The 22999-nt window shown below is 43.9% G+C and overlaps 1 protein-coding gene across 1 annotated transcript in view; it reads right to left on the minus strand.

The window, feature by feature from the left end:
* Positions 1-22999, minus strand: part of LOC126108297 (uncharacterized) — an 85929-nt gene that overhangs the window by 36841 nt on the left and 26089 nt on the right. The window contains exon 4 of the mRNA XM_049913519.1: positions 7981-8189. Within this exon, the coding sequence (XP_049769476.1) occupies positions 7981-8189 (209 nt within the window). The remainder of the gene's footprint in view (positions 1-7980; positions 8190-22999) is intronic.

The following is a 22999-nucleotide window of genomic DNA, read 5'->3' on the forward strand; positions in this document are numbered from 1 at the left end:
TACCCTGCCTTAAAATCAACAGCAATGTCATTCAGCTCTCAAATAGCATCTAGGAAAAATAAACAATTCGTGTACCGCTCCCCTAAATCTTCACATATGCCGTTGAATGGCTGTATATATATATATATATATATATATATATATATATATATATATATGCTCTAATCTGTCTTCTCTTATTTCTGTGGCCTCTACAGAGTCTTTTCGTAAGAGCGTGCAGAAATGTAACTGGACATAGAGAATGATCCACTGAACAATTTGAGGAAGGAACCTGGGGGTGGAGAAGCCAGCTTAAGGGGAGACGGAGGTGAATTTCTCTACCGCTTTGCCTAACATAACTGTTTTCCACGTTGATTACAATTAATACGCGTACAAGTTTACGCATACTGTTCTGTTTATTCACATGTACATTCATTATTTTCTGCAAGGAAGCAAGGAGGACGAGCGTGATTACTAGGACGTCATGATGCAGGTCTAGTATACTTTGCTTGTCCATAAGGTGGCTCTGTTCTATCTGATTCACGAGTACATTGTGCCATGATACAACGTGGTATGATCAACGACAGACCGATTCATTACTCAGTGCTATTCAGAGACGTACGGTACAATACGATGGAGCAGTACCGGTACAGTTTTGCAGACCTCAATGATGGGCACCTCGTGGCTTATTACGTTGCAACGCTCCCGCTGCTGAAAGGCTGTACAGGGAACGATTTCCTGACAGCCACCATCTGTCACAACAAGTGTTTATTTCTCTCGACCGACAAATGCTGGAGATTGGTTCATTGGAAAGAAAGACGAGGGACCTGGCAACATTAGGACCATTCGCACACCCGATTTTGAAGAGGAGGTGCTGGAATGTGTTGCAGTGGACCCCAATACAAGTGCTCGTCGTAATACACGTGGAATGGGCGCTGCACGTACTAGCGTGTGGCGAGTACTGCACGAACGACAGTGACACCCATATCATCCACAATGGGTGCATCCAATGCTTGTGGCCGACCTTGTACCAAAGGTCACACTGTGTCAGTGGCTGCTCCGACACTGGATTTGTCGACCAAATTTTCTGCAAATTCTGTTGTTTACTGACCAGACCTCACTTCAGCGTGGTGGTATTTCGAATAACAGGGTCATGTGTAGAATGAGCAAAACCCTCATGCTGTAGTTGAGTCACACCATAATGTATGTGAATATCTGGGCCGACATCGCACCTGTATTTGACGTTCATGCAGGGAGTTCTACCCGAGTTGTTGTATCCTCGGCTGTTCGTGAGAGGATGTGCATACATGATGGTACACTGCCTCACTTCAGTGTGGATGTCCACAACCATATCAATGCTGTATTTTCCGGTCGCTGGATTGGCAGAGGAGGTCCTATTCTATGGCCTGCGAAGTCACGTGACCTGAATCCCTTTGACTGTCACTTGTATGGGAGTGTGTGTCAGAGTCATGTTCGCCAATGTCATTCTCGCATTGAGACTGATGGCCGTCAGTTTCAGTCCACTTTTTAAGGTACAGTACAAATGGTACTTGCAGTGTGTCAAAGAAGATACTTGTGGTTAACTGTAGCTAATGTCAATCAAAAAGCACATAGAAATGTGATTTTATTCCTATTATGTCTTTAATCTGGCTTCTCCAGTCCCAGGTTCTCTACCTCAAATTGTTGTGTGGAGCATCCTCTACGTCGTGTTAAATTTTTTCCTGACCTTACTGAAACACACAGTACATGAGATATGCCATAAAGGTACGACAGCATACACTTGTGTCTGAACAAGTCTGACTCTGACCTGTGTAAGAGACAAATGGTCATAAGACCAACATGTATAAGTAATGAGTTTCTTAATATCGTAGATCTTTTTCACTACCTTTAATGATTTTCTTATGTTGAACATGAATGATTCGACAGGTAGGCACACCCAGTATTAATTTCCACTAGCAGGTGTCCACATGCATTTGTTCACATCATATATAGAGAATTTTGAAAAAAAAAATGGTTCAAATGGCTCTGAGCACTATGGGACTTAACATCTATGGTCATCAGTCCCCTAGAACTTAGAACTACTTAAACCTAACTAACCTAAGGACAGCACACAACACCCAGCCATCACGAGGCAGAGAAAATCCCTGACCCCGCCGGGAATCGAACCCGGGAACACGGGCGTGGGAAGCGAGAACGCTACCGCACGACCACGAGATGCGGGCAGAGAATTTTGATTGAAGATCACTGAGATGGAAGCAAATTCGCACCTGTGCATTTGTAGAATAGATTTTGTAATGCATTATACGTTACATTGGAACGGCAGATGCTCACTGTGGTGGTTGACTTGGTAGAAAAGAACAGTGGGCTACCTTTTCCCCTTTGAAGAGTTTGTACAGATGCTAAATAGTTGTTTATGCACGTGTGCCTACTGGTACTAGAGTACACTACTGGCAGTTAAAATTGCTCCTAAAAGAAGAAATGCAGATGATAAATGGGTAATAATTGGACAAATATTTTATACTAGAACCGACATGTGGTTACATTTTCACGCAATTTGGGTGCATAGGTCCTGAGAAATCAGTACCCAGAACTACCACTTCTGGCCGTAATAACGCCCTTGATATGCCTGGGCATTGAGTCAAAAAGAGCTTGGATGGCGTGTACAGGTGCAGCTGCCCATGCAGCTTCAACACGAGACCAGAGTTCATCAAGAGTAGTGAATGACCAGTTGTGACAAGCCAGTTGCTCGGGCACCATTGACCAGACGTTTTCAGTTGGTGAGAGATCTGGAGAATGTGCTGGCCAGGGCAGGAGTCCAACATTTTCTGTATCCAGAAAGGTCCGTACAGGACCTGCAACGTCAGGTCGTGCATTATTCTGCTGAAATGTAGGGCTTCGCACGGATCGAATGAAGGGTAGAGCCACGGGTCGTAACACATCTGAAATATAACGTCCACTGTTCAGTGTGCCGTCAATGTGAGCAAGAGGTGACCAACACGTGTAACCAATGGAACCCCATACCATCAAGCCGGGTGATACGCCAGTATGGCGATAACGAATACATGCTTCCAATGTGCGTTCACCGCGATGTCGCCAAACACGGATGCGACCATCATGATACTGTAATCAGAACCTGGATTGATCCGAAAATATGACGTTTTGCCATTCGTGCACCCAGGTTCCTCGTTGAGTACACCATCGCAGGCGCTCCTGTCTATGATGCAGCGGCAAGGGTAACCGCAGCCACAGTCTCCGAGCTGATAGTCCGTGCTGGTGCAAACGTCGTCGAACTGTTCGGGCAGATGGTTGTTGTCTTGCAAACGTCCCCATCTGTTGACTCAGGGATCGAGACGTGGCTGCACGATCCGTTACAGCCGTGCGGATAAGATGCCAGTCATCTCGACTGCTAGTGATACGAGGCCGTTGGGATCCAGCACGGCGTTCCGAATTAGCCTCTTGAACCCACGGTTCCATATTCTGCTAACAGTCATTGGATCTCGAACAACGCGAGCAACAATGTCGTGATACGATAAACCGCAATCGCTATCGGCTACAATCCGACCTTTATCAAAGTCGGAAACGTGATGGTACGCATTTCTCCTCCTTACACGAGGCATCACAACGTTTCACCAGGGATGCCCGGTCAATTTGTGTTTGTGTACGAGAAATCGGTTGGAAACTGTCCTCATGTCAGCACGTTGTATGTGTCGCCACCGGCGCCAACCTTGCGTGAATGCTCTGAAAAGCTAATCATTTGCATATCACAGCATCTTCTTCCTGTCGATTAAATTTCGCGTCTGTAGCACGTCATCTTCGTGGTGTAGCGATTTTAATGGCCAGTAGTGTAGATACCTCTCTCCCGCAGTGCTGCTAGCAGCAGCGATATTGAAATAACTTCACACCTTTTAAACATCAAGAAGTAATGGGCTGTGTACATTTCTTTCCAAGACAGTCATACCGGTGGTTGTTGGCCTGACCCATGTGAAGTGATGCCCACGCAGCACACGTCCAATGACATGACAGCTGCAGGCATAGTGGTGTGATTGGTACATGGAAGAGGGTTTGCCACATTTTGTTTGTTTATAGATAATGATGTAGTCATCCCTATCCCATTGCATGCCAGTCTTATTTCGTATCATTGCTGGTGTGGAACTTATTAAACATAGAATAGCAGTGTAATGATACAATATCTTGTTCGTGTGTGTGCGCACTCTTTAACATGTTTACATACCTGTAGAAAAATTTAATACAAGGATTTTTTAATATCTGTAATATCCAACAACCTTACAATGTCATACTCCTCTAAGTCAGGCTGATAGTGACTTCATAGTTCGCAGATGATTTTTTCAGTAGGTTCAGATCGAAGCATTTTAACACCCCAGTTATGCAGAAACAAGCTTCTTACTTTTTTAATAGCTATAATTACACATTAACACTGAAGTGGTAGATGAATGTTATATCAATAATCCACTGTAATGTCGAAATGTCTGAGCAGCCAGGAGACATTTTGGGATCATACAAAATAGCAATTAAAATAATTCTAAGTATAAGGGGTAGTGTGATAGTGGATTGTAAATGAATACCAGATAAGAGGACAGGTAGGTTATTTGCTTCATACAGGTGATAAATCTAGCAACTCTGAAGGGTAAAGGGAGTGACTGGAGAAGGATGCTCATGTGTATAAACAGATCTGGCAACAATGTAGAGTGGGCTCAGAGACAGTCAGCTCTATTACTAACAGCCATATGCGGTTAAACGCCAGAATCTTTAAAGACAGCCATGACTGCTTGCACCCTGTATACTGACAGCTAACGGGGGAGGGAGGGGGACGTTGGCTGCTGGCTGGACTCGGTGGCAGTGCGCGCCCTGGTCACGCTGTTTGCCAGGAGATGGCGCACAGGCTTCAATCACTCAGTGTGTCCACAGTTGCAGGAATGCAGTAGATAAACTGACAATTCCTTATAATGTCTGGAAATGACCAGCATGCTCAGCTGGCGGACAAGTTCATGGAGGGGCAAGCCACACATGGAGGAAACAAGAGACTCTTGAACAAACCAACAGACAGTAGGGAGAAGTTTATGTGATTCTAGCTCTTCATCAGACCAGCAGTTTTGAATTTATTAATTATCAGACCAACCTTTATAAACTCTCTCACAACGGATAAAGCTTGGGTTCTCTATGAGAACATACTGATACCACGTTTTTACACATTGGATTATGAGCCACAATGTGGTTTCCAAGGTTCAGAAGGCATATTTTCACACGTAATAAATAATAAATACGTAAAAGTAGCAGCAATATAATACACTACTGGCCATTAAAACTGCTACACCACGAAGATGACGTGCTGCAGACGCGAAATTTAACCGACGGGAAGAAGATGCTGTGATATGCAAATGATTAGCTTTCCAGAGCATTCACAAAAGGTAGGCGCCGGTGGCGACATCTACAACATGATTACATGATTCCAACCGATTCCTCGTACAGAAATAGCATTTGACCGGCGTTGCCTGATGAAACGTTTTTCTGATGCCTCGTGTAAGGAGGAGAAATGCGTACCATCACTTTTCCGACTTTGATAAAGGTCGGATAGTAGCCTATCGCGATTGCGGTTTATCGTATCGCGACATTGCTGCTCGCATCGGACGAGATCTAAGCAGAATATGGAATCAGTGGGTTCAGGAGGGTAATACGGAACGCCATGCTGGATCCCAACGGCCTCGTATCACTAGCAGTCGAGATGACACGCATCTTATCCGAACGGCTGCAACGGATCGTGCAGCACCGTCTCGATCCCTGAGTCAACAGATGCGGACGTTTGCAGGACAACAACCATCTGCACGAACAGTTCGACGACGTTTGCAGCAACGTGGACTATCAGCTCGGAGACCGTGGCTGTGGTTACCCTTGACGCTGCATCACAGACAGGAGCGCCTGCGATGGCGTACTCAACTACGAACCTGGGTACACGAATGGCACAACGTCATATATTTCGGATGAATCCAGGTTCTGTTTACAGCATCATGATGGTCGGATCCGTGTTTGCCGACATCACGGTGAACGCACATTGGAAGCGTGTATTGGATATCGCCTTACTGCCGCATCTCCTGGCATGATGGTATGGGGTGCCATTGGTTACACGTCTCGGTCACCTCTTGTTCGCATTGACAGCACTTTGAACAGTGGACGTTGCATTCCAGATGTGTTACGACACCTGGCTCAACCCTTCATTAGATCCCTGCGAAACCCTACATTTCAGCAGGATAATGCACGACCGCATGATGCAGGTCCTGTACGGATCTTTCTGTATACAGAACATGTTCGACTGCTGCCCTGCCCAGCACATCTTCAAATCTCTCACCAATTGAAAGCGTCTGGTCAATGGTGGCAGAGGACCTGGCTCGTCACAATACGCCAGTCACTACTCTTGATGAACTGTGGTAACGTGTTGAAGTTGCATGGGCATCTGTACCTGCACACGCCATCCAAGTTCCGTTTGACTCAATGCCCAGGCGTATCAAGGTCGTTATTTCGGCCAGGGGTGGTTGTTATGGGTACTGATCTCTCAGGATCCATGCACCCAAATTGTGTGAAAATGTAATCTCATTTAATTCAATTATAATATATTTGTCCAATGAATACCCGTTTATCATCTGCATTTCTTCTTGGTTTAGCAATTTTAATGGTCAGTAGTGTAAACTATACTGACGTATCTATTCAACATGTTAATAATTTTTCAACATCAAATTATCATAGCAGAACTGCTGCACCAATAAAAAGTAACTATAGCAAAATTTAAAACGTCAGCAAAGATGTAAAGACGTAATCCGAAAACTGAGAAGATTTCGATACTTATTAATTATATATGTTTATTACTTCTCTGAGTATTTACAAAATGAAAGACAGACTGCATAAGTTTCTGGCAGCCATCTTGGCCTGTAGCCTTTGGTTTGGAATCTTGAAAGGGAGCAGATGCGGATATCATTGAGCTGTATGTGAGGTGCGACCTTAAAAGTGTTTGAGATTCTTGAAAGAACGATTCTGGGGACTTGGGAGAACATCATATGACAGTGCCGAAAACAGAATATTTTCGTGAGTTCGTGTGAGGTGGAATTGTACTAATTTTACGCAAGTTAACAAGTGATTGCACTTGCCAGACAATTAAGTGTGATTTGCAGAGATGTAGATGTAGTATTTATGCTGGTTATTCATTGTGGCAGTTTATCCTATAAGAGCAAGAGCTGGTCTTCCATTACTGTTGGCAGGTAATTTTACACGAATCTTATTGCACTTGTAATAATTTGGTAGTCTGCCGGAAGTGCTTAGTAGTTACTAACAAGGTGCACAGCTCTGAACAATATATTAACTGTGATAGTTCGGTAACAAAAAGAATTAGCAAACTTTATTTATGGTAAACTAAAATCCGTGTTATTTGAGAATGTTATTTAATATTATCGCCGTTTACCAACCCTGCCTGCATTTGTGTGAGTTACTGTATAGTGAATACAACGATTTATTGGGTGTTGTGCAGTTACATTGGTTATCCCTTGAGCGCTGAGGAAGCCAAATAAATTGATATATCGAGTATACATCTGGAAATTATAACTGGTATTGTTGTTTCTATTATTATTACTATTAGTATTATTATTTTGGTGAAACGATGATCCTATGACATTTTTGTCACATGAAATATGTTTCTTTTTATCTCCTCTGAACTCTCCAACATTTTGTATGAATAGTTTTTTTTTACAATGTGTACTGCAGGAGCCAATAACACTTCTAAGTGAAGTATGTAGCTCACATGGAGAGCTACCAACCAGTCGGAAACCAGACGATGAAAGAAACACCAGCAATTATCTTGCGTTGCATTGAAAATCACGGAAGATCTAAGATTGGATATCCAGACAGATTTTGGAACCTCATTCATAGACTAACAATATATCGACAGTCATCAGTGCATATATTGTACACATAGTGAATAAGTCTTAATACTGAACTTACCGTTAATGTCGGTAACAACTGTCAACTTTGAAGTGAAGTACCGCAGTCTGTTGAACCAGTAGCTGTGATAGAAGGAGTAGAGTGCGTCGGCCAGACCGAACACCTGGTATGCCTCTGGCTGCAGCTCCTCACACTGCGCACTGAAGTCGCCACGGAAGGAGAGGTAGTGCTCGTGGTAGGACAGCAGGCCGTCATTCAACAGCGGCTGCCTGCAACAATCAACCCCTGAGATTAGAAGTCAGAAACGAATAACGTGGCAAATCATGTACAGTGTATGTATGAATGGAACATTATCAGGGATGAATATTCACTCAGCGCCAAAGAGTATGCTGATTTGAAACTTCATGCCATATGAAAACTATGTGTCAGACCGGGACTCGAACCCAGATTCTTGCCCTTTTTAACTAAAAATCTTAATTGTAATGAATTAAAAATTCTGAGCGAAAGCTTTATCATTATTAACACATCCTTCGAATTGCTTACATAAAGCAAGAAATGAAAAAATGACAGTACAAGTATACCCATACACCTTGTACCGAACATTATATATATATATATATATATATATATATATATATATATATATATATATATATATATAGGGTGTCCCAGCTATCTTGTCCACCCAAAATATCTCTGGAACAATAATAGCTATTGGAAAAGTCTTTCACCAGTATCAATATAGGGCTGGGGCCCATGAATGTACATATTTGGAAACGTTCTAAAACGAAAGGATATGTGTTTTTAACACAAACTCATCTTTTTTAAATGGACTTCCTATATTTTTTCTTCAGCAATCCATAGCATGACAAAGCACATACACAATGGCGTTGATTGCATCGCAATATTCCCATAATATCCCGAGATATTGAGACGCGAAGTTGACGCTTGAAACACCCGACATGAGCTGCTAGCGCACGTCCTGAGGCTCAGGCGTGAACCCCATGCTGCCCGTAATCGCAGCAGGATGGCAGCAGACCGTATTATTCGTTTCGGACCTCTTGATAAGTATGGAAGTGTGATTACGCATGTCAATCACATCGCGATTACGGGCAGCATGGGGTTCACGCCTGAGCCTCAGGACGTGCGCTAGCAGCGCATGTCGGGTGTTTCAAGCGTCAACTTCGCGTCTCAATATCTCGGAATGTAATGGGAATATTGCGATGCAATCAATGCCATTGTGTATGTGCTTTGTCATGCTATGGATTGCTGAAGAAAAAATATAGGAGGTCCATTTAAAAAAACATAAGTTTGTGTTAAAAAACACATATGCTTTCGTTTTAGAATGTTTCCAAATATGTACATTCATGGGTCCCAGCCCTACATTGATACCGGTGAATGTCGTTTTCCAATAGCTGTTATTGTTCCAGAGATATTTTGGGCGGACAAGATAGCTGGGACACCCTGTATATAAATATGTGTGTGTGTGTGTGTGTGTGTGTAATAACTCGACTTGTGGCTAAGCCATTTCTCGGCAGTATTTTTTCTTCAATGCTTCAATGAGTATTAGTCCGGCATTGAGCAGGATAATAACTGTGGAGTTTTACAATATATATATATATATATATATATATATATATATATATATAGAGAGAGAGAGAGAGAGAGAGAGAGAGAGCATTTTATCTGTTCTGTGTTGATATGTGGATTGAACTAAAGTAAATCATACAACTGGAGAATGCATCAATAGCCAAAGAACATATATCTTAAAACAAAGAATTTTGCTTATATTGCAAGAAAGTGAACATGTGATATTTATGTTAATGATGAAAGTAATTTCTTTAAAGTTGTTGTACCTGAAGGTGATTTGTACAAATCTGTGTTAACTTTATGTGTAATTAAATTATGACTTGAAAGATGAGACAGCTTGAGATATACAGTCACGAATCGCAGCCCATCGTCACAGCTTTACTTCTGCCAGCACCACGTCTTCTGTATTGCAAAGTTAACAGAAGCTCCGCTGACAAACTTGCAAGAATGGCACCCTTAGAAGGAAGGATACTGCAAAGAACTACAGTCTGCAGGATTGTTTGCTGAATGGATTTTGTACAGAGTATACGCTAATTTGAAACTTCCTGTTAGCTTAAAACTGTGTGCTGGACAGAAGTTCTGGAATAGAGTTCCGGTCCAACTTACAGTTTTAGACTGCCTTGAAGGTTAAAATCAGCTCGCACTCCGTACACAGTGAAAATTCATTGAGGAAACAATAACTCAACTTGTGGCTACGCCATTCCTCCTGAGTATTTTTTCTTCGAAGAGTTTTAGTCCGGCATTGTGCAGGAGAACGTCTGCCGAGTTTTGCAGTAGGGTGCCAGTGCAGTTTCGATTCCAGTCCCACTCCAATACTCAGTTTTGATCTGCCAGTAGGTTGTTCTCTGGATTAACTGATGGAACAGTTCCAATAATGCTATTTATCAAGACTGGGACGACAGCTGAAAGCAAGGTGACGTTTAATTGATGAACGTGAATGTAGCCTAACGTCAAATTGTTCCGTTTCTCCCGTCCACTGTTACTAATGCAGCAGTTCATGAGAGTACGATTTGATTACGTAAAGTATTTAAAGATCGTCATTGGAACTCCAGCACACCTGAAAGTCCACAGATGCACCATTTACGAGGTTTGCTTACCTCGCGTCTTGCAAAGTTCTTTCAACGTTCCAACTGGTATTCCTACAATCCTAAACTCGTGATTCTGTGTAAACACACAACCGATTTACGAGGAGTTGGAATGCCCTATCCTGACAATGTTAAATTTAGCGACTTGGTTTCCCTGTATTACACAAACCACTGTACCCACTGACATGAAACTTTTACAGGGAATTAATCTGTATGTTCTGAGTCTACTGAACTACAGTAGTTGCATTTCTGCCACTGCTTTCGGAAATACAATTTTTTATCTACACAGTTAAAATTTTGGGTACTTTTTTTGTACGTTATCCTAAATAATTTTAATTATAGATATCTTGATGTTCTTCTTTTAGTTCAGTATTTGAATACTCTGCTCGAAATAGTTTCTGACTTTTAGAGAACAATGCAACAGGAAATGTAAACTTTCAGGAACGGCTTCTAAAGTTTCAAAAGACTGTAACTCACTTAACACATGCTTTTTTTTGTTTTTAGTCACTCAGAGGCACCCTGCACCATAATAAGATTATTAAACTACTCTGTTGAGTCTGACCATGCAGACAATTGTTCAGTAATTCAGGATTTGCCAGGTCTCTGTAAACAGGTTTTATGATGTCCATGACTGCTGCTGGGATGGAATGTTTAAGGCTGTATGAACTGTTTGAGTACTGGGCATTGCGGTAATAGCACCATAAATCAGGCGCAGGAGGGAAAAAGTGATGTAGTGGTTTCTCTTAAGTGGACAGTCTGTCGAAGAATGTAACCGATAATGCCCGCTTTATTTTCAACAAATCCTTAGTATTATCTCTGATGGCCATCCCATAATACTGCTGTAGTTAAGCAATCATTCTGTCTCTCATCCTGCCTCCTATGGTTTTACCATTTAAAGTTTTTTGTCTCTCAAACTGTGTTTCAACTTCCTCAACCTGGTACCCATCTTATTCTGCCATGACCTTCATAAGACATAAATCCACAGCCTTCTATATAAGAAATTACAAATTTTACTAGATCTTGAAGCAATGCATGTAAAAATTTTAACGTTTTCAACCGGCTTAGATTATATTAAAAAAATACTTACCATGTGAGTTTATATATTGCAAATTTTATATTGATATAAAAATACGAAAGTGTGAAAAAAAATCCGTTCTAACTCCCCTTAAATAACGGAATGGCAAGCGAAAAGATCTCAACGTAACCTTAAAGAAATTCTCGAAATAATGCGATGCCACCTTGTCTTTTAATAGAAAAACCAAGGAGAGAACAGACTTTAGAGCCAGTCTAAAGGTAAACCTTGAATGTAAGTTCACGGAATCTAGTCATCAAATATCGAGTACCATTTCAAATTCATAAAATTATCTGCACAAGACTTTAATCATAATTCGAACTCGCACACGCCAATTCACACATATACGTTTCCCGCGGCACATTTAACTCACTAAATCACTTTTACGAGAAAACGTAATCAGTCCTCTGCATATAGACCTACGTGGTGCCTCTCCAGCAACTTAGTCACCTGCTGTCTAGTAAACGTTTCTTGAGGCTGACTCATACTTCAGCTTCATTTGAATAATATAAAGTATTCACTCGCAGCGAGTGCATGTTCTAAGTCTCAGTACTAGTCGACGACTAACTGTGAAGCTATCTTCAATTTTTTGCTCCTGAGCGCACAGGGTATGTTTCTGGCTGGTTGGTTTAGTCGTCTGATGACTGACAATCGCAGTGAAATTCTAATTAAAATGTTTGCTTCATTTTGGGGTCACTGAAAACATCGTTATGAAGCTGTCGGTGTGGATAATGCCAATAGCTTAGTTGGAGTCACATATAAACATTTAATCAGTCAATATTAACAACCGAAGTAATGGTTTCGATGCCAAGCGTCTCAGTGTGAATCACCATACTCTCTGACTGGTGCAGGGTGACAAGCCTCCTGCTCGCATCTCCTTTCTTATCCTCTGTGACCCTCCGTCGTTTGATGAGATAGACATTACTAAATGCTTGTTCGTGTGCAGCAGCATAAGCTTTTATGCACTATATGATGAAATCAAATGAAATGGCGATTGATGAGGGTGGCCACCTTTCTGCACTCGCCACAGTGGACTGGAGTTTCCAGAGGCTCTGCACGCGTGCTTGGGAGACTACTGGTAAGACAGATAAGCGTCGTCAATGTGAGTGGAAAGGATGTCCCCATGAGTGTGTGTGCAGCCCCTAGTTTAGCTAATAGTGCTGGAGCCGTTACTACGGATGTTAGGCGACTGTAGGAATTAAGTGTACCGGTGGAATTTTTCGATGACCTGCAATAAATGATGATACAATAACTGTAGCAGATACATCCAAAAAAGTGCTCTGTGAACCAGAGGAATGATATCAAAGCTCCACTGCTGCTATTGCCGCTGTGTGGCCCTTGATACACCACTGGCCTTCGACTTCACTTTGAGATCCAACCAACAATAACCCCAGTAACGTGTGTCACCACGTCAGCTCCTTCATCTGCAGTCACCTAGTGGTCCTTCACCAACAGTCTCCTATCCTTTCCCGTCTTCTCCAGTGTTATGCCGCCCACAACAAACTTCAATTTTGAAACCAACATTACCGCCGCCAAATGCACCAGCGCCATCACCTCCACCATCACCTTCACTGTCCTTCCATCACTAGTGACGTCGCCAGCTCTATCACCAAAACCATAGACACCCCCAGCATGGTGATCAGCCTCATCACCACCACGATTTACCAGTGACCGAAGTTCCAGTCATATACACCGCCACGGCACTGATACTGCTGCTATAAACTCCTGCCAACTTCCCTACCAAAACACAAGTAGAGCCACCTCCTATTGGAAAAATCCCCATCCATGCACTCGTAAAACTACACAAACGATACAGAGAAGATACTGACTCACTCTACAGCCCAAGAAAGACAACGAACTCACAAAAGAATTCACAAAATTCATGGACATGAAACCACCATCTTCTACCTACTTCCACTTTTCAGTTCACCTTCCAGAGCAAAACACCTTGATGCTGTCCCAAAAGAGATGTATAAGAAGCCGAAAGTCTATCACAGGAAATTTTAAGATATTCCCCAAACTCATAAATACTGTAAATCATACCTAGGAAAGGTGTTGTGATTATCAAATCCCTCGATCTCCATGGGTACACGCACCTGCTTTGCAGTCCTCCTACATTTGGTTCCCATGCATTCATCACATCTATCCCCTCCTCTCCACAAACAAAAATATGTTCCACATGGCTAACCAACACTTACCATCACAGTCAAGAATGTCAACCTTGAGATCGTGGTCGAGGAGATGATGCAGAAAATCAACTCCTACCTCAACTTACAAACTCGAAGTTTCATCCTCATTGGCTACAATTATGGTCCTACTAATTTAGCCTTTTCTCAGAATCCTCTAGCAAAATTGATCAACTAGTCAGAAAAAGAGTCTACATATACTTCAAGCACTCCAATCCATCCAAATCAAAACTCCATGAAATCAATTGCCTCCACTATTTTGAGTACAGTGAGAATCACACGAACCAGTGTAAAAACCCATCAACCTGCCATCACTGTAAATCTCATCATCTTCACCAAGAATGTCTTAACTTACGGAGATATAGTCAGATTTGTTATCATGGCCTTCCAAAGCATGCCGCTTTTCTAGCATCCCCATACCCTACACTAGTTCTCCCCAGCTGTCCAGTCTGTGCTCCATACCTGTATAACCACTACCTACTACTACAAATAATTCTGTGTTTGATATTTTATCGACCTCAGCAATATGGCTTCAAATTAATCTTAGTTACGTCTATCAACGTTTATGAATCCAAACGGTGTCTCAGCAGTACTTACACCCTACACACATTGTCCCTAGCTGCTCTATGTTTATTCCATCTCGATGTAACTGCTACCTACACCTACACCCAAGTATGCTTTCAACATTTAAACAATCTCATTTAGGCCTAGCTACTTCCATATCCCACTTTTCTTAATCCAAATTTCGTCACAGTAGTATATTATCATTTACTTAACAACTATTTCAAAATAGTCCCACAGACAACTTGCCCATTTTTTTTTACCTGACCTCTGTGTTTTCCTACAATCTGCATTGAACCAATAGCCCACACACAGTAGCCATGCCAGATATGGAGTATCGAACCATAATTGCCACATAGTAGTGAGATACGGAGTAGCAACTGGATACCTTTTGTGTACATACTGTGTTCAGTTGTGCTGCTGAACACTTCATCCTGAGGATATATTTCAGCATCCTATTAGTCAATTGTGCAACTATCTATATTTGTACAAGCTGTCCTATCCAATGTAATTTCCTTGGTCCCATTGACCAATACTTTTCCACCCATAAGATTGTTGCTGATGTGTGTGTACATAGCAGTGGACATGCTGAATTTAAGGAGACCTAGTCTGCTTCCTTGACACACCTAGCCCAAAGTAACTCCTCTCTCATCCTCCTCATAAACGGCAGAAGTCCTTGTCCCAGTTTGAAATGATCACGATTCAGTCCAACCATAAATCCTGACCCACACTCCCCACTACGACACCCACTCCACAATAACTTACCTGCGATAATTCAATAACACGACGACAAAATCTGGTATGCCTTCAGGGAGGTTATCTATACCCAAATTGGGAGCAACCTAGCGACCCTCCACATCACTAAGATTTCCAGTACCACTTTCTTCCTGCAAGAAGGCTTGACTGAAGCTGCCACTATCCCCCACCCACGCATACAAACACATAGAAATGAAGCAGTAATCTCTCTTCTTCTGCATCCAAGACTAGGACACACACAACACATCATTGGCAACTATGAAGACACGGTCGCAACATCCTTGATGGAAAAAGAGGCCTTGACTACGACAGACATGCAACAACTAATTACAACAACACCCACAAACTCAAGTGAGCACTGGGCAGCTTACCACACACTTACAAGTCACAGTCCTGTGAACTCCATCTCAAAAATCAACACCTCCTGACAATCTATGTAAAGTAATCTTTTCGCCTGTTATTTCCAAGACTAACTCACTGTCCTGACAAATTGACCGTGACATGGCACCATATGTCAAGGCACGGCACGGTCAAGGCACCAAATGTCCACTAGTAGAGGGATGTTTCCATTGCCCTCTCGCTTCCAACTTCCAGTGTCTACGCACTGTAACAGACGTGGGTAATCTTTGGTGACTCGTGGACGCTATTCACATACTTACTGAAGCTCACGGGCAGGCTCGTCCCGTGACGTGACAGTAGCGCTCGTAAAATCAAAACTGTATTGCCCATGACACTGTTCGTGGCGTAAAGCACTGATATGAATGACACCAGTTTTCCGATACGCCACACCAACAAAGTGCGTCTCAAAACACGCGTTTTAGGGAGCACATTTATTTTGGGTCTACGCTACTTTCAGACGTTTACGTTTACTCACACGTCGTGAATGAAGTTTCTTTACTTACGGTATTTTACTATTGCTATCTTAAAAATATCCGTCGCAAAATTCTGTAGCGCTGTTAGTAAAGATACAATTTTGATGTCACTTAAACAAAATTAAACATCTGAAAATCGGATGCCCTGCCTCTTGAAATGGTACCACGGAATAATAAACGCCTAAAACACAACTGATTGCAGCTAATTCACTGTAGGTATCATGGCTTGCAGTGACCAATTACGGGCCCAATGGACCAGAACTATTAACTACATAACAGGCCATTAGAACGTTTGAAATTTATTATAATAATGTTCACAAACCCCTATTAGCGAGCCTTTTTAGATACTTGTCCAAAAATAGTTTTGAAGGCTGATCTCGTATACATGGGTTTTGTCTCTCACACTAAAAATGAAACGGTTCAAATGGCTCTGAGCTCTATGGGACTTAACTGCTGAGGTCATGAGTCCCCTAGAACTTAGAACTACTTAAACCTAACTAACCTAAGGACATTACACACATCCATGCCCGAGGCAGGATTCGAACCTGCGACCGTAGCGGTCGCGCGGTTCCAGACTGTAGCGCCTACAACCGCTCGGCACTCCGGCCGGCTCTTACACTAAATAATCTAAGTCACCATTTGTTTGTTCATTTTAAAATGTTAGAAAGTCTGAATTACTTGAACTTGGCATATATTGGCTAAGTTAGAAAGAAGTCAAACTGGAAAAAAGCCAACAAGAGAATGTCGAATACCCGAAAATGTATCACGGGCGGCCCTTCACTGTCTTTCCCTGGAGTTTCCACCACAGGCCAGACTGAAACCACACGCGCGCTGACAGCTGTATGTTGAGAACAGACTGAAACACTGCAGCAATAGCACAAAATAAAAAGTCCGTGGCCGTGACCTACCCCACTGCCCATATTTTTCCGACATCTCCCTATTTTTGGTTCACCCCTCATCGCTGCTCAGCCATTGTTTATTGGGAGAAATATGGCTTGTGGACTTCCTTCCTCGACAAACTGGAGCCATTGTCTAGGATGGAGATGACGGTAGCGTATTAGCGTCGTTTCTCCTGGAGGTGATAACTTTGTTTCCTCGTGTGGTACCTGTATACAGTTTTCGAGTCAGGACCACAGGTTTCCCAGTTACCATTGTTTCCGTAAATTAAGTGAATTTAGCTATCCAGAAAGATGTTATTTGCAATCAGTGTTATGACATCGTTCACTGTCACGATTTGCTCTGCTCACCTGCTGCACAGTACGTCGCCCATTTTCAGACATAACACCAAGCCAAAAATTTAAGACTAAACGGAATTCCAAAATTTTGTAAATGGCTACTTGCAGTAATCCCCTCCTCCACAACTGTTCACCATATTTTGAATCGTATACACGTACGTCCAACCTTGGCACAGAGAACAGCCGTGACGTGATTTTGAATGAAAGCAGTAAGGCCTAGGTACATCGCTGGAAGGAGCTGGAATAACATCTGCACACACAAGCCACGAAATTCTCGTAAATTCCGGGGAGGGCGGCAATGAGCTCTGACGCGACGTTGAATCACATTCCAGATGTGTTCGGTCAGGTTCAAATCTGACGAGATGGAGGACCAGCACATCAACTGTAACTCGCCATCATGTTACTCGAACCTAATATTTTTTTAATATTTTGTGGGATCAGCCTCAGCTGCTCAAATTTTCTGGTCTTTGCAAGGTTTCGGCTACATTATCCTAGACTTCTTCAGGAGCATAAAATTACGATAACATGCCAGAGTAAGGGTCAGTCAACATTAAAATTAAAACCTGTAGTGAATGTACCTTCTCTGATAATATCATACCAACTGACTCTGTGCAACCATAGTCTCATAAACTGGCCTTCTTTCATTCCAGTTTACATAGAGCGCTCGCTATTCCCCTTTCTGCTAAGGCATTGGAGAACAAATTATTAACACTCAGAGTGATTGCTGAAAATAAAAGGTATAAACCTGACATTGTAAGACAACTCTATAACAAGAGATTAAATAACAAGAGAAGCACGACTTCCTCTACATTAGGTACCACGTCAGATGATAACCACGCGAACGTAATCTCCATTCCCTTTATAGGTAAAGCTTCATACAGAATAGGGCGGATTCTAAATAACCATGGTCATAAGGCAACATATTCTACCAATAACAGTCTTAAGGAAAATTTAACCCACTCTTTAAAAAGAGCTAAGGACAAACTGCCTCTCTCCGGGGTATATAAAATCACATGCGGTGAGTGCTCCAACTCTTACACTGGCCAAACAGGGAGAACGTTGTCAGCAACATATAAAGAGCATCTGCCAACGAGAAGTGGTGACGGCACACGGGGTTCGACTTTCGCCGACCGCCTTGTCCAAATGGCCCACGCACTCAGTCCTCCAACAAATACTGAGCTGTTGCACTGCGAGGTAAAAGGAACAAGGCTAGTTAGTCTAGACGAGATGCAGATTTTTAAATACTTGTTATCCAGTGTAGAAAACTTTCTGAACGATCAGCTGCTGCTGAGAAATAAAAATCTTTTTTGATGGTTTCCAATCTTTGTTACGTCTGGTTTAATTGATCCCTGTTACATCGACCATCATATTTCTCTCCTGGTTGCGGCATACCATGTTCAGACATCAAGCCTCGCGGTTCCCTCTAAATTTAAGTTTGGCCCACTACTCTTTCAGGAGAGTTTGGACGCTATTTAACAATTATGCAGCACAGTAAGTAAAACTTATCTGCTTTAAATACTTCTCCTTTCTATGATACGATAACCTTACGAGCATATCGCGTTACTTACAATGATACCTGTGGAAGAATATTCCCGTCAAAGGTACATTGTAGATTATATGTTAGTACACTTCACCTATGTCGGTCAATAGCACATAAGCGTGATGACGGAGATGCTGTACCCTGCGCCACACTCCAATTAATATGCAGCGCCCATGTCGGTCATTAGCATGGAGGAATTTAAGAATTATGCAGCAAAGTAAAGTAGAACTTAGCTGCTCTAAATATTGCCCTTGTAATGATAACGATAACGTTACACGTGTATCGTGTTACTCACAATCACCTATAGAAAATACACTCCTGGAAATGGAAAAAAGAACACATTGACACCGGTGTGTCAGACCCACCATACTTGCTCCGGACACTGCGAGAGGGCTGTACAAGCAATGATCACACGCACGGCACAGCGGACACACCAGGAACCGCGGTGTTGGCCGTCGAATGGCGCTAGCTGCGCAGCATTTGTGCACCGCCGCCGTCAGTGTCAGCCAGTTTGCCGTGGCATACGGAGCTCCATCGCAGTCTTTAACACTGGTAGCATGCCGCGACAGCGTGGACGTGAACCGTATGTGCAGTTGACGGACTTTGAGCGAGGGCGTATAGTGGGCATGCGGGAGGCCGGGTGGACGTACCGCCGAATTGCTCAACACGTGGGGCGTGAGGTCTCCACAGTACATCGATATTGTCGCCAGTGGTCGGCGGAAGGTGCACGTGCCCGTCGACCTGGGACCGGACCGCAGCGACGCACGGATGCACGCCAGGACCGTAGGATGCTACGCATGCCGTAGGGGACCGCACCGCCACTTCCCAGCAAATTAGGGACACTGTTGCTCCTGGGGTATCGGCGAGGACCATTCGCAACCGTCTCCATGAAGCTGGGCTACGGTCCCGCACACCGTTAGGCCGTCTTCCGCTCACGCCCCAACATCGTGCAGCCCGCCTCCAGTGGAGTCGCGACAGGCGTGAATGGAGGGACGAATGGAGACGTGTCGTCTTCAGCGATGAGAGTCGCTTCTGCCTTGGTGCCAATGATGGTCGTATGCGTGTTTGGCGCCGTGCAGGTGAGCGCCACAATCAGGACTGCATACGACCGAGGCACACAGGGCCAACACCCGGCATCATGGTGTGGGGAGCGATCTCTTACACTGGCCGTACACCACTGGTGATCGTCGATGGGACACTGAATAGTGCACGGTACATCCAAACCGTCATCGAACCCATCGTTCTACCATTCCTAGACCGGCAAGGGAACTTGCTGTTCCAACAGGACAATGCACGTCCGCATGTATCCCGTGCCACCCAACGTGCCCTAGAAGGTGTAAGCCAACTACCCTGGCCAGCAAGATCTCCGGATCTGTCCCCCATTGAGCATGTTTGGGACTGGATGAAGCGTCGTCTCACGCGGTCTGCACGTCCAGCACGAACGCTGGTCCAACTGAGGCGCCAGGTGGAAATGGCATGGCAAGCCGTTCCACAGGACTACATCCAGCATCTCTAAGATCGTCTCCATGGGAGAATAGCAGCCTGCATTGCTGCGAAAGGTGGATATACACTGTACTAGTGCCGACATTGTGCATGCTCTGTTGCCTGTGCCTATGTGCCTGTGGTTCTGTCAGTGTGATCATGTGATGTATCTGACCCCAGGAATGTGTCAATAAAGTTTCCCCTTCCTGGGACAATGAATTCACGGTGTTCTTATTTCAATTTCCAGGAGTGTATTTCCCGTCTAACGTACATCGTAGACTATATTTTAGCATACTTGACCTGTGTCGGTCAATAGCACGTAAGCGTGATGACGGAGACTTTGTACCCTCCGTCACACTGTAATTAATACGCTTGACCCATGTCGGTCAATACTAGTTAAGTGTGATGACAGGGGCGTTGTATGCCCAGTTACACCCAAATTATATTTTAGATAGTGATTAAGGTTTTAAATAAGTGAGACAAGTAAGGTGCTCGCTATTAGGCATGTTCGGTGGGAATACTTTACACGATGACCATATGTGCTTAAAGTCGTAGAGGTAATCCTTAAACTTTATATACCCAACCAAGTAAATCTCCTACCATTTAATGCAATTTTCGTATAGATAATACACATAGGGACTTCATCTACATAACGCCTAGTTTGCCTACAATTACGATTATCAGCTCCCAACACGTGACATACAGACAGCCAAAGATATACAGCCTTGACCCTCCATATGTGCACGCGCACTAGTTGCCATGTGCTCAGTGCAATTCCGCGTGAAATGGTCAGTGCCAACGTAGTTGCCGCTGCCAACCGACCGTAGGGTGAAGAGATGCCACGGTACCATAGGTTTTAGTTTTTAATGTTGACTGTGCCTTACTCTGGCATGTTACAGTAATTTTATGCTTCTGAAGAAGGCTAGATTAATTTAGCCGAAACCTGGTAAAGACCAGACTGAGTATGATCCTTCAAAATATTAGTCTTTCACAGTTGCCGACGGGGCTGCAATAGGCTAAAAATTCTTTCTCGAACCTCTCCATCACACTCCTTCCCCTGTGACATGGCGCATTATCTGGTTGAAAAATGCCGCTGCTGTCGGGAAACATGATCGTCATGGGTGGGTGGTCGGCTACCAGTGTACTATACGCCTTGGGCATCGTGGTGCCTCTTGCGAGCCCCACTGAGCTATGGATGTCCAGGTGAATATTCTCCAGGGGATAATGGAGACGCTGCCAGCTTGTCTCCATGCCTCCATACAGGTGTCAAGTAGCTGCTCGTCTGGAAGACGACGGATTCGCGTCCTTCCATTGGCGTGTGATAAGGAAGGTATCGAAATTCATCAGACCATACAACACTCTGCCAGCATGCAACGTCCAGTGTCGATGGTCCCGTGCCCATTTCAGTCGTAGTTGGTGATGTCGTGGTGCTAATGATGTCGTGGTGCTAACATTAGCACATGTCTACATCTACATCTACATACTCCACAATCCACCATACGGTGCGTGGCGGAGGGTACCTCGTTCCACAACTAGCATCTTCTCTCCCTGTTCCACTCCCAAACAGAACGAGGGAAAAATGACTGCCTATAAGCCTCTGTACGAGCCCTAATCTCTCTTCTTTTTGTGGTGTTTCCGCGAAATATAAGTTGGCGACAGTAAAATTGTACTGCAGTCAGCCTCAAATGCTGGTTCTCTAAATTTTCCCCAGTAGCGATTCACGAAAAGAACGCCTCCTTTCCTCCGGAGACTCCCACCCGAGTTCCTGAAGGATTTCCGTAACACTCGCGTGATGATCAAACCTACCAGTAACAAATCTAGCAGCCCGCCTCTGAATTGCATCTATGTCCTCCCTCAATCCGATCTGATAGGGATCCCAAACGCTCGAGCAGTACTCACATGAGCCGGCCGTGGTGGCCGAGCGGTTCTAGGCGCTACAGTCTGGAACCGCGTGACCGCTACGGTCGCAGGTTCGAATCCTGCCTCAGGTTTGGTTTGGTTGTCTGGGGGAAGAGACCAAACAGCAAGGTCATCGGTCTCATCGGATTAAGGACGGATGGGAAAGGAAGTCGGCCGTGCCCTTTCAAAGGAACCATCCCGGCATTTGCCTGGAGAGATTTAGGGAAATCATGGAAAACCTAAATCAGGGTGGCCGGTCGCGGGATTGAACCGTCGTCCTGCCTCGGGCATGGATATGTGTGATGTCCTTAGGTTACTTAGGTTTAAGTAGTTATAAGTTCTAGGAGACTGATGACCTCAGAAGTTAAGTCCCATAGTGAAATAAACAAAAAAAAAAAAAAGTACTCACATGAGTGGGTCTGCGGGCTGTGGAGGGCCATCGTTATGAGTGTTCAGTGCACAGTGTTTTCAGACACAATTGTACTCTCCCCAGCATTAAAGTCTGACGTCAGTTTCGCAACAGTTCGCCAACAGTCCCATTTTACCAGTCTGCCCAGCCTACGGCGACCAACATCTGTAATACGGGGTGGCCGCCCAATCTCCCAAAATCGGACTGTGGTTTCACCGTGGTTTCGCCACGTTTTGAAGACAATCACTACAGCACTGATCGACCACCTGACAAGTCGATCAGTCTCCGAAGCGCTCGTGCCAACACAATCTGCCCTCGGTCAAACTCCCTATTCTGCACAGAGACAGCCAGCTCACGGCCGCTACGCACGCTGTTGTCGCCTAGGCGGGCTC

Source organism: Schistocerca cancellata, chromosome 11, assembly GCF_023864275.1.
Source record: "Schistocerca cancellata isolate TAMUIC-IGC-003103 chromosome 11, iqSchCanc2.1, whole genome shotgun sequence".
NCBI classification, from domain to species: Eukaryota; Metazoa; Arthropoda; class Insecta; order Orthoptera; family Acrididae; genus Schistocerca; species Schistocerca cancellata.